At 33.9% G+C, this 13,125-nt stretch overlaps 2 protein-coding genes across 2 annotated transcripts; one reads left to right on the plus strand and one right to left on the minus strand.

Moving 5' to 3' along the window:
• Positions 1-1,400: 1,400 nt before the first annotated feature.
• LOC114373211 lies at positions 1,401-2,026 on the minus strand. Its single transcript, XM_028330731.1, has 2 exons — positions 1,835-2,026; positions 1,401-1,676 (listed from the first exon to the last, which is right to left on the minus strand). Exons 1-2 carry the CDS (start codon positions 2,024-2,026, stop codon positions 1,401-1,403), a joined length of 468 nt encoding a protein of 155 aa, XP_028186532.1.
• Positions 2,027-5,094: 3,068 nt separating this feature from the next.
• LOC114374416 (cysteine-rich receptor-like protein kinase 2) lies at positions 5,095-12,227 on the plus strand. The gene is made up of 8 exons (XM_028332057.1): positions 5,095-5,495; positions 8,694-9,088; positions 9,664-9,783; positions 9,940-10,067; positions 10,635-10,848; positions 11,217-11,448; positions 11,656-11,815; positions 11,903-12,227. The coding sequence occupies exons 1-8, from the start codon at positions 5,116-5,118 to the stop codon at positions 12,164-12,166; spliced, it is 1,893 nt and encodes a 630-aa protein (XP_028187858.1). The 5' UTR covers positions 5,095-5,115; the 3' UTR covers positions 12,167-12,227.
• The last annotated feature ends 898 nt before the right edge of the window (positions 12,228-13,125 follow it).

The raw sequence follows: 13,125 nt of genomic DNA on the forward strand, positions 1-13,125 counted from the left end.
GTTTCTCAGCTAACTACTTAGCAAGTTGGCCCACTTGAACCTCTAGATTCTTAGTAGCCGATTCAATGATCTTGTGATTTGAAATAGAAACTTGCATAAGATGAGCCAGAGTGTCTTCCAGCTTGGTGATTCTTTCATACAAATTTGGACCCTGATTAGGTGGCCAATTAGATGGACCCCCTTGGTCTTTATTGAAGTTATTACCTAGATGGAACCTCCAAGCCTGACCTTGGTTCTAAGAAAAATTTCCTCCTTGCCGAAAAATTGCATTGCCTCATGGATGATAACTTGCATTGCCTCCTTGATTATATCCTTGGTGATGCAAGCTCCATTGGAGCTTGTAGGCCTAGGATCTTCTTCATCAATGGATTCCTTTGCTTCTTGGAAGATGAATGGCAGCGGAATGGAGAAAGGAAGAGAGAGAGGAGACGCCACTTCAAGGAGAAGATGAGTCTAGAAGAAGCTCACCACCATAGGAGGCCATGGATAAGAGCTTGGAGGAAGAAGGAGATGAATGAAGGGAGAGGGAGAGAAGAGCACGAAATTTTGTGCTCCAAATGAGCTTTGAAATCTGAAGTTTAATATTCAAATGATCAAAGTTGAAAAAAATGCACACACATGACCTCTATTTATAGCCTAAGTGTCACACAAAATTGGAGGGAAATTCAAATTTCACTTGAATTTGAAATTGAATTTGTGGAGCCAAACTTTGGAGCCAAAATTTCACTAATTATGATTAGTGAATTTTAGTTATGGTTCAACCCACTAATCCAAGATCAATTCCAAGATTCTCCACTAAGTGTGCTTAGGTGTCATGAGGCATGAAAAGCATGAAGGACATGCACAAAGTGTGACTATATGATGTGGCAATGGGGTGTAGTAAGCAAATGCTCACCTCCCCCTCTAAAATTTAATTGGATTGGGCTTCTACCAATTCAATTAAATTTATTTCCAACCACACACATCAAATATCCACTTAGTACATGTGAAATTACAAAACTACCCCTAATACAAAAACTAGTCTAGGTGCCCAAAAATACAAGGGCTGAAAAATCCTATATTTCTAGGGTACCCTACCTACAATATGGAGCCCTAAATACAAGGACCAAATATAATGACATCCTAGTCTAATATGTACAAAGATAAATGGACCCAACCTTGGCCCATGGGCTCAGAAATCTACCCTAAGGTTCATGAGAACCCTAGGGCCTTCTTCAGCAGCTCTAGCCCAATCTTCTTGGGGCCTCTTGCTCATGGTTCTAGTGATTGGTCCCTTCCTAGGGAGGATTGCATCACTTGGTGATTTTGGTTGGTCATATAATTGACTTTTTTTATGCTTCCTCTTGAGTCATGCAGGCGCTTGACTCATGAGCTCCTTCGCACACAACACAACCTCCTACCTACATTACAGAAACATTAGTAGGATTACCTGAATGTAGTTGTTGAGGAAGTTTGCTTAGGGTTTCTGTCAAGGTTTCCAGTTGCTTTGCTAAAAACTTGTTTTGAGCTAGTAATGCATCTTGGGAAGTGAGCTCAAGCCGACTTTTCTTTGCAGAAGTGTAAGCTCTATCTCGAAGAATTGCATTGTCGTTGGCTGCCATGTTTTCAATCAGCTCCATAGCTTCGTCGGATGTTTTTAACTTTACCTTACCACCAGTGAAAGCATCTAGAAGTTTCTTCGAGTGAGTTCATAAGCCATTAATAAAGATATTAAGTTGTATTGGCTCACTAAATCCATTCGTTAGAGTCCGACGGAGTAAACCGTGTAAGCGATCTAGAGCTTCGTTGAGTGATTCATTTGGAAACTAATGAAATGAAGAAATCCCAGCCTTGCCTTGTGCTGTCTTGGATTCTGAAAGTATTTCTTCAATAATTTCTCCATAACCTCTTCCCATGTTCTCAGGCTATTTCCCTTAAACATGTGAAGCCATCTCTTAGCTTCACGGGCAAGGGAAAAGGAGAATAGGTGGAGGTGAATAGCACCTTCCGGAACACCAACTATCTTGACTGTATTACATAGCTCCATGTAAGTGACCAAGAGGGCGTAAGGATCTTCATTTGGTAATCCTTGGAATAGGTTGCCTTATATAAGTTGTATGAGAGAATAGGGATATGAGATGTTAGCTGCTTGTACCTCTGCCCGCACAATACTTGTGAAGTATTGTGGTGTTGAGGAGTTGGAATAGTCCTCTAAGGTAACTCTCTGTGGCTCATCTCCTGCCATTGAGTTATCTACAGAAATAGAAAAAGGAGTGGATGTAGTTGGCTCGTCCAAATCAAGTGGAAATGGCGAGGATGCTGTAAAGGATGAGATTCCTCTATCTCCTTGATGTGCCTGCTTTTCTAGGTGCTCTCTCCTCCTCCTTAAGGCATTGTTCTTCCTACAGGTTGCCTCGATTTTTGGGGTTAGTGGAACAAGGTTTACCTTAGAAGCCTTACCTGCATACAAGAAGGCAAAAACAGCTCGAGAACATGCTATCAAGCCAAAGAATCTAATATGTATTAACAAATTAAATACAAAGAATCAAGGAATAAAAAATAATTGCTTAAAATCAGATTATTTTACTACCGAGTTCAAGGAACAAAGTCCCCGACAATGACGCCAAAAAATTGTTGACTCTTTGGCAAGCATACCAAGTTGCACAAGTAGTATAAAACATTAAGACCAAGTATCGAATTCCATAGGAACTATGCTTGTACTCTGAGTTATATATATATATATATATATATATATATAGTTATTAAGCAATTAGTGACTCAAATCGAATTTTGTTCATTGATTAACTACAAGTATAAACTAAAAGGAATTAACTAGAAAGCAAGGAACATGAAGGTTAATAAAACAAATGCTTAGAGTTGTGAGATGGTATTGTGATGAGTTAAGGAACGTGTTAGGGGCTTCGCTTCCGAAACCACTCTTGATGTAATCTTAATAGATTTTTCTCTTTTAACATTAATATAATTATAACCCGCATCTACTAGTCTATTCTAACCAAGATCCCTCAAGTGAAAGAATCCAAATCACTTAATATCGCTCTCAATCCCTTGGTGATTGATTACTAAATGATTTGTATTAAGAGCAAAGATGCATGAACAGGCTAAAGAAGATCACTTTGTCCCTAGATATGACTCACTTTAGATATTCTTCATAAATTTTTAGCATACAAACATTTCTCAATATTTATATCCTAAAATAGTATATAAATATGAATTATCAAACCATAAGTATGTAAATAAGCGCAAGGATGAATAATAATAACAACATTACATTAAAAGATAGTTTAGAATCATTACATCAAAGAGAGTTTAGTTTGCAGAGCTCCCAACAACAGATGATTTTAGCCTCTCATTGTCATGAAAGACTTACAAATATAAAAGTGGGATGAAAGGGAAGAAAATGGAAGAGAAATGGATCGGCCAAAGAATTATTCTAAAATAATTAACTTTAGCATTTTTTGGATAAAAACTCATAAAAAGTTAAGTTTGTATTGTTTTAATACAAAATAAACCATAGAAGAAGAAGAAAATGAGATAATTACTATGTGATTTTAGTATACAAATAACGTATGCATAACATTTATTAATAACTAAGTACTTGAGTGCATATATGTGTTATGAAACATCTGCATATTTATTTAATGCATGTTTTATGCTAAGGCTGAAAACCATGCATACTTTTGTTATAGTTACGTAATATTGTTAAAATACCTTGCCAACTAATTAATACTCTTATAATTAAAGGTAGTTGCTATGATAAACAGCACCATAATGCATAAAAGACTTTTCATAGATAGAATAAAGCCTGACCTCTTGTGTTAAATAAAATTTTATAAAGTCTTAACCGGCAATTTTTTTAAATATATCCTTTTGCCTTATTTATTGATGAACAACCGCCGCTTGTCTTATTCTCTTTATATATCCTTTTATTAGGAATTGAACTTGTCACTCTTTGTAATGTGCTTCTGGTGTTATCACATTAATTAGTTGCGCGCCAAGGGTTTGCACTCTTAATTTAATATAAAATAAGTCATTAAATTTTATTATTTTTATTCAGTTCATTTTAAAGATGAACTCCTTTTAATATGTTTGTTTAGTTAATCATATAGAAATAATCTTATTGATTAAAATGTATATTTTTATTTTATTACTCAAAAGAATGTGAAGTAAAATTCGCGTGACGTATGATATTTTATTTTTTAAAGTAAAATTAATGAACTCGATTTTTTGGAAAAAAAATGAACTTTGATTGATTATTAAAAAGAGAGCCAATGTTAAGCACAAATTGTGCCAGGTCTACAGGTTATATAGTGTGGCTAACAAAAGTAAAGTAATTAAAGCCAGCAGCCACATGGGTAGATATTTTATTAACAAATATCATTTTCCAACATTAGATATATTCAATCATGGAGCTGGACATGCTTCCAATTAATTTAATTATGGATCATTACGGCTATTAGTGCTAATAGTAGGTAGTTTTATACATCTCAATCTTAATTATGCACATGCAAAGGCTGCTTAGCAGCTTATCCGCGTTGACTATATATATATATATATATATATATATATAAGCTAATAAAAACATTGTCCTCGATCACTCAGACTAGGATATTATATTTGAAAAAAATATATACTAGGTAGTTTAGATCACATTGCTGATGTCTATTATTTCCATTAAATTTTTTATGATAAATATTCAAAAAATTTAATTGATAAATAAGAACCTAAAATATTTAATTATATATTACATAGTGTGTAGAAATTTATTCGGACAATGAAATATAGTTCTAGATCACTTCATAATTTTTAATTATCTTGGTCCAGCCCATGAATAGTGAAAAATCCAAAAATATTATGTTGTGAACATAATATTTTTGCGAGGGCAAACTTATATCATAAATTAAATTTTTATATTTCATTTCATATTATGGAGGCATTTATAATTATATATGTATATGATAATAAGAATTTTTTAAATTTTGTGGAGGAAATATTCCCATTGTAAGTCTCTATCGTCCCTGCTCATGAACATGATGCAACTCAAGGTTATATAGACCCATCTTTTCAACCTTAGACATGTATACTGATCGAGTAAATTTGAGATCGAATCCCAATAAAATGGTGCAACTAAAGCTCATAGCCTTAACCTTGTCGGTGTTGTGGTCATGGTGGAGTTTTGAGGGTGCAGTTGGAGACCCTCAACTCTTTCTACTCAAATGGGAGTGCGGCGTAGTCTCGGTTCATGACTTGTCCAACTTCAACCAAAATCGTAACGCAAGTTTGGCAGACCTGAGATTGCAGCTAGTGAGCAACCAAAGCAAGCACTTTCTCACGGCTCAATCAACCACTGGAGCAGACCCTGTCTATGCTATGTTCCAATGCCGGAACTACCTCTCCAACACTGACTGCACCGCCTGCTTAGCCGCCACCACCACCAATATCCGCAACTGCTCCACGGGAAATACTGCCCGTATCGTTTATGACGGCTGTATCCTTAGGTACACATCCAAAAAACTCTTATATTGTGTGCAATTGTGGGAAAATACGACTGAACGGACCGCAATTGCAGTTGTGATGCGATTGTAGAGTGTCAAAATACCTTGATATTTCGGCCACAAAAGTGGTTGCGGAATGCAGTTTAAAACCATGCATCCTATATTTGTTCAATAATAGTCGGTTTTGTTGGTTTTGTGGAGGAAATTATAAAAAACAGAGGAGAGAAGAGAGACAATACGTATGCGGAGAAAATAAAATTATTCTATTCTCATTCAAATTGTTCTCAGCAGCGATACAATAAATAACAAAAGATAAACTAATTAAATAACAAAATATTAGCAAAACAGAATATTAAAACTGACTTACTCCTAAAATATAGGAAACCAACTTATTTACTAAATCTTATTTTAAAAACTAAAAAATAAAATATTATGCAGTTACAAAAGTATATCTTCAACACTCCTTGCTTTTGGAACAAACTTCAATTCTTTGAGTTCAAGTTTGTTGATAGGTAGTGACTTTGTAAACATGTCAGCCAATTCATTTTTAGACTTGCAGTAAATTAAGTTCACTTCTTCACTTTGTTGCATCTTTATCAAATAATAGAATTTGATGTTGAAATGTTTAGTCTTCCCATGACACACAGAATTGTTTGCAATAGCAATGACTACTTGATTGTCAACAAAAATACCAGTTTTATTCTTTTGAGCAAATAGAATGTTTGGCCTTGTTGTAGTGAGATACATTAAACATCCAATCAAACTCTCATAATATCCTTCATCAATGTTATCAACACATTCTTCCTTGCTGAACTTCTCCTTTTGATTCATTGGTGTGCTAACAGATTTGCATTCCTCCATTTGAAACTTCTTCAAATTTTCTTTTGCATATATCCTTTTTTTCATGTTTAGCATTCTTTCAAGATGGCAATGACCAAGTCTCTTGTGCCAGAGTTCCATGGGTGTGACTTGAGTGAAATAAGTTGTATGCTCCTCCTCTGCTGGATCAAATGAAAAGATTTTACCTTTCATTTTAACCCTTAGAACTTCTCGGCCAAAATTGTCATAGATAAAACAATGTTGATGTTCAAAGGAGACTTTAAATTCCTTTTTAATCAACTGTCCTACACTTAGCAAGTTTTGGTCAATGTTAGGTACATAAAGAACATCTGATATTAATTTGATACTTGAACATGTTGAAATTGCAACAGTTTCTTTTCCTTTTACTGAAATATAGCCACCATTTCCAATTCTGACCTTTGAGACATTAGTTGGCTTCAAATCCTTGAATAGAGTCTTATCATATGTCATGTGATTCGTACAACCACTATCAATCAACCAACTTTCACTTGATTCACTACTCAAGAAGCATGTGGCCACAAACAATTGGTCCTCCTCGTCTTGATTAGCAATCTGAGCTCCCTCATCATGGTGATTTTTGTTGGGGCAGATCATCGCTTCATGCCCTATCTGGTTGCACTTGTTACATTTTGCATCTGGTCTCCTCCAACATCTGAAAGGTGCATGACCTTTTTTGCCACAATGCTAACAAGGTGAATAATTTTTCTTTTTATCCTTACCTTTGTTTTGGTTATTTGCATTGTTTTCGCTGCTTGCTGGTTGATTCTTCTTGAAAAAATCCTTTTTGCTTTCATCAACTTCATGATGTTTGGCGAGCAAAGCACCTTCGACAACACGATCTTGCCTCATTAACCTTCGCTGCTCTTGAGCTTGCAGGGCATGTAGCACTTCTGCTAATGTGATTTTCGACAGATCCTTTGTGTTCTCCAATGAAACTATAAATGCTTCATACCTCTCCGGCACCGTTACCAAAATTTTCTCTACAATTCTTGAATCAGCAAAATCACTTCCCAACAACTTTATCTTGTTGGCAATACCCAACAATTTGTTTGAGTATTCTTTGAATGTCTCTGACTCTTCCATCCTTTGAAACTCAAATTCCCTCCTTAAATTCAGCACTTGCATGCTTCATATTCTATCATCTCCAGCGTATTCCTCTTTCAGATAATCCCAAATTGTTTTGGGTGATTTAAGAGTCATGATTCTGATGAATATCATTTGTGAAACGCCAGTGAACAAACATGACCTCGCCTTTGCCTTCTTCATCTTTCTTTCCTTGTGATTTTTAATTTGGACCATGGTGGGATTTTCAGGCAGCGGATATATTTCATAATCATCTTCCACAACATCCCACAAATCCAAAGACTCCATGTAGGATTACATTTTCACTTTCCAAAGATCATAATTCTCTCCATCAAAGATTGGAAGAGTTATGTGGAAAAAACTTGCTTCACCTTCCATGGTATAGGTCCCGTGAGAATAAGACTCTCGATACCAATTGTTGGTTTTGTGGAGAAAATTATAAAAAACAGAGGAGAGAAGAGAGACAATATGTATGCGGAGGAAATATAATTATTTTATTCTCATTCAAATTATTCTCAACAGCGATATAATAAATAGCAAAAGATAAACTAATTAGATAACAAGATATTAGCAAAACAGAATATTAAAACTGACTTACTCCTAAAATATAGGAAACCAACTTATTTACTAAATTCTATTTTAAAAACTGAAAAATAAAATATTATACAATTACAAAAGTATATCTTCAACTGATTCTTTTATGGCTGACAATTCATAAATGATTTTTGACACTGTTAATGTGTATCCTTTGAGGAAAGCAAAGAGAGACATTTTTACGTGAGAAACAGAGGGCTAAAATGAGTAAGACTAGCTTCGTCACTAGTCCTATAAAATGTAGGACTGAGTTTTAAACATGTAAAAAACAAATCCACAGAATGCACTTCGTCAACTATAGTGCTTTTATCCAACTCGAACATGTAGGTTAATTTTACATTTAACACAAATTACCAACGGGCAAGGTGATTATAGATTATTGAAACTGTGTGAATTAGACTTTTTAGATCTGTTTTCATCACTAGAACAGGTAGGTTGTCAGTTCATGTGAAGGAAAAATATAAATGCTTGTTGACATCTACAGAGATAGGGCAAAAAAAGATTAAAAAATATAGATATGATAAGTAATATGATCTGATAGGAAGAGAGGTGTTCACGGTGTGTTTAAAGTAATGGAATGTTCGAATATCATTACAATGAAAAAATATGTCAGAATTAATTGACTTCAATGTTTGATGCTTTCAAATGTGTTTGACTTTTGAGGTACGAGAACAATGACTTCTTCGACCAATATCGCATTACTGGCAGCCACTCACTTTGTGGAGATCAAGCTGCAGATGAAAGCACTGGTTTTGGTACCATTGGACAGCAAGTGCTGATAGATCTGCAAATAGCAACACCCAAAATTAGTGGCTACTTTGCGGCTACCAAGACACATATTGCTGGCGGTGCAATCTATGCCGTTGCACAATGTGCTGAAACTCTAACACAACACAACTGTTTGGATTGTTTGTCAATTCAACAGATTGGTGTACAAGGTTGTCTTCCCAATACAAATGCCAGGGTAGTCGATCCTTCTGGGTGCTTTATGAGATACTCGGAGATACCCTTCTTTGCTGATAACCAAACCATTGATATCAGCCCCTTCTTAAAACAAGGTACAAATGCCATAACTCCATTTAATAGATGTTGACTTGAATGAATAAAAATGGACTAGAGTGGTGTCATCTCTTATGGGTATAAAGATAGTTATACATTTTCTTAATGAACACGTTTTCTAACAGACTATATTATTACCCGAAAATGAAATATGCTGGAAAAAAATTATGAGCTCCACTTCTTCTTTAAGGAGTCTCATTTATAATTTTGCAGTTTCCTTGTCCAGAGGATTTTTGAGAAAATAATGCATGCAGCGAAACTGTAAAAGGTCTTTATCCTGTGATCCAATTTTATATATATTGACATGTAGAGTAAATTTGTTAATTTTTACATCATTTACCTTAAAAGTTATACCTAGTGTATATGGTTTATGATTAATTGAGATGCACTGTAAAAAAAATTATGCTTTCAATGCTTAGAAATTAAACTCTAAATTTTAACTAATAGTAAAGGAATGTGTTAAATACGTACCACTTCCACTCTTCATATAATGTAATATCAACATCAACATCTTGAATGGACACGGCATTTGGAATATTTGAGGTCAACTTGTTTTTTTGTCTTGAAGGAGGAGGTTCAAGTAAGAAGTGGTTCATTATTTGTGGTGTTGTTGGGAGTGCAGTCCTAGTTGTGATCCTTCTTTTATTATTTCCCTGGCATAGAAGATCCCAAAGTCCCAAGAGAGTTACTAGAGGTATGACTATTTGGAAAGTCTTTATGTGATACTTTAATTTGCATCCAACTATTACACAATTATCAGCTCTTTTCTTTTTTAAAAAAATAAAAACTATATGAATCCATGACTTTATTCATTTGTAAAGAAAAATCAAAGTTATATTTTACTTAGCAGGTACCATAATGGGAGCAACTGAATTGAAAGGTCCAACCAAGTACAAGTATAGTGACTTGAAAGCTGCAACAAAAAATTTCAGTGAGAAAAATAAATTAGGAGAAGGAGGCTTTGGTGCTGTATACAAGGTAAACTTGAAGTATTCCTCACATTTCAATTGCGATACTATGGAGTTTTTTTTCTTGTTAAATATATTTTTTTATATCTGTAAAATAGTTCATTTTTATTTTACCATCTAAATTTTTTATTATTATTTTATTTTACTACCTAAAAAAATTATATGTTCAATTTTGATACTACATAAAATTTTTAGGTAGTAAAAGAAAAATAAAGTTTAGATAGTAAAACCCAAATGAGCTATTTTACATGTATGAAAAACACATTGAAACATTTTTTTAATGTATACTTGTCAATAACTTATTGTAAGATCAACCAATACTAGTTTGACACAAGTGGTGACACTTTGTGTTATTTAATCAAGTAATTCAAAGTTTGAATTTTCACATCAGGTATAAATTATATTTAGAGAAAAATAGTCACCTTCTTTATGCTCACAGACCTTACAAACATTAGTCAGCTTCCAATAGTGACTACATATATCAATACTGTGTTCAGAAAAAAAAATGAAAGACAATATTCATTATAAGCAACGCATCTAGTAATAATTTTTAATTTTGATGCTATTAATTGAATAGGGTACCATGAAAAATGGGAAAGTCGTTGCAGTCAAAATATTAATTTCAGGAAATTCCAACCAGATAGATGATGAATTTGAAAGTGAAGTAACAATTATAAGTAATGTTCATCATAGAAATCTTGTTCGGCTTCTTGGTTGTTGCAGTAAAGGCGAAGAAAGAATCCTTGTTTACCAATACATGGCAAACACAAGCCTAGACAAATTCTTATTTGGTAAGTATCAAGTGATTTGTGTAAGTTTTACTTTCTTAACACTATTCTTTACTCCCTTAGACTGTGTTTGATTTAGAGGAGAAAAATAGAATAGATAAAAATAAAAAAATATACATAATTTGGAAGAAAAGAAAAAGTAAAAATAAAATGATATATTTTGTTGTTTGTTTTAAGAGAAATAAGTGAGAAATACTATTAGAAAGTTGTTTAGTAGAGATATAATAGGAAATTAAATATGTTGGTAACTTATTTTCCTATCAAAATCATACCAAACAAATTTCCTCCCCCATTTCTGTCACCGGGAAGTTAATTCCATCGCTTGTACCAAATAAAGACCTAATATTTTTAGCATATAAACTTGCAAACAGGAAAAAGAAAAGGTTCCCTCCACTGGAAAAACCGCTACGATATAATTTTGGGTACAGCAAGGGGATTGACTTATCTACATGAGGAATTTCATGTTTCTATCATTCATAGAGATATTAAGAGTGGCAATATCCTCTTGGATGAACAACTTCAGCCAAAAATTTCTGACTTTGGGTTGGTGAAACTCCTACCAGGGGACCAATCTCATCTTCGCACAAGAGTTGCAGGAACATTGTAAGTCCAAATAAAACTCGAATGCCTCAAATTCAAAATTTTAAAGGGTAAAATGTACTTCCCCCATGTATATGTGTTTACTTGAATTTCTTGAGATTAGTTTTAACAAAAGAGGTAATTAAAATCTTTCGTGCGAAAATTGTAGCATGTTATATATTTGGGTGTTCTTTATTTAATTACGAACTTTGTATTATATGCACTTGTCAGGGGATACACAGCACCTGAGTATGTAATCCATGGTCAATTATCAGAAAAGGCTGATACATATAGCTATGGAATTGTAGTATTAGAAATCATAAGTGGTCAAAAGAGTACTGATGTGAAATTTGTTGATGATGATGGTGATGAAGAATATCTTCTTCGACGAGTAAGGAATTTCCCATTAATATATACCGAAAATTAGTTGTTTTCTTGTAACATTTTACTATATGAACCTTGGTTTTGACTATAACAGGCTTGGAGGTTGTATGAGAGTGGCATGCTCTTGGAATTAGTGGACAAAAGCTTAGACCCTAATGACTATGATGCAGAAGAAGTGAAGAAAGTCATAGCCATTGCATTGTTGTGCACTCAAGCATCGCCTGCAAAGAGGCCAGCCATGTCTGAAGTAGTAGTTCTACTCAGTTGCAATGAAATACTTGAACATATGAGACCTTCAATGCCTATCTTTTTGAAGTCGAATTTAAGTCCTCACGAAGACATCTCTGCTGATGATTAATTTATAGTTATATGAAGCCAATGAATATTCCTGTCCAGTTCATTATTCTAGATAAGTACAATTATGGCCAGAATTGAAATGTTGGTTTTTATGCAATTACATAGACGAACTTATTTTTAAAAAGTTTGTTTTTCATTTAATGATATAGAAATAATCTTATGGTTTAAAACGTACACTTGGCGAAAAACATTTTATTTTTTGTTAGTAAAATGAACTCGATTCTTCAGGAAGAAAAATAAAATAAAGAACTCGATTGAATGATTCTAAAGAATGCCGACATTAAGCTCAAAATGAGCCAGATATAGAGGTTAGTGTGGCTAACAAAAGTAGTTATTAAAGATAGCAGCCACATATAAGGGGTAAATATTTTATTAACAAATATCACTTTCAATATTAGATATTCAATCATGGAGTTGAACATGCATTCCAATTAATTCTGTGATAGATCATTATGCTGTGTGTCAGTGCTAATGAGTTGTGGGTTGTTTTATACATCTTTATCTTTATATATCCGCGTTGACTACACCTCATATAGGTGCACAATGCACTTCACTGTTAAACAAAAGGAATGAAAAACATTATTTTTGTACCAGAGCTTACGACCAAACCTGCAATATTAATGAATACAATGTTAGATATTAATTAGAAAAATAATAATAACAAGTTTTATGAGCCTTAAATTGTGGAAGATGAAAGTTGTAAGGTTGTGAGTTACAAAGTCTTGAATAAGCAATTATGTGAGCATTCAGTATTTTTGAATAAGCAAATTATGTGAGTGGTCACTCTATTCTAGTATAAATAGGGAATCATACTCTTGTATTTTGTGTGACAAATGAAATAAAATCTTCTTCTTCTTCCAACAAAGTGGCATCAGAGCTTGAGTTCTAGAGTGTTGAGAGAGAAACACTTTGTGAGTTGAGAGATGACAAGCAATGGCTTGAGCATATTTCAATTCCCTC

This window comes from Glycine soja, chromosome 11 (assembly GCF_004193775.1).
Source record: "Glycine soja cultivar W05 chromosome 11, ASM419377v2, whole genome shotgun sequence".
NCBI classification, from domain to species: Eukaryota; Viridiplantae; Streptophyta; class Magnoliopsida; order Fabales; family Fabaceae; genus Glycine; species Glycine soja.

What these genes read in the sequence shown, in the direction of transcription:
- LOC114373211 (XM_028330731.1), bottom strand. Translation starts at nt 2,026, where the DNA reads ATGGAGCTATGTAATACAGTCAAGATAGTTGGTGTTCCGGAAGGTGCT. An exon ending in AGAATCCAAGACAGCACAAG is followed by an intron (nt 1,677 to 1,834) that starts GCAAGGCTGGGA and finishes ACTCACTCGAAG; the next exon opens with AAACTTCTAGATGCTTTCAC.
- LOC114374416 (XM_028332057.1), top strand. Translation starts at nt 5,116, where the DNA reads ATGGTGCAACTAAAGCTCATAGCCTTAACCTTGTCGGTGTTGTGGTCA. An exon ending in CAGCCCCTTCTTAAAACAAG is followed by an intron (nt 9,089 to 9,663) that starts GTACAAATGCCA and finishes TTGAAGGAGGAG; the next exon opens with GTTCAAGTAAGAAGTGGTTC. An exon ending in AAGAATATCTTCTTCGACGA is followed by an intron (nt 11,816 to 11,902) that starts GTAAGGAATTTC and finishes TGACTATAACAG; the next exon opens with GCTTGGAGGTTGTATGAGAG.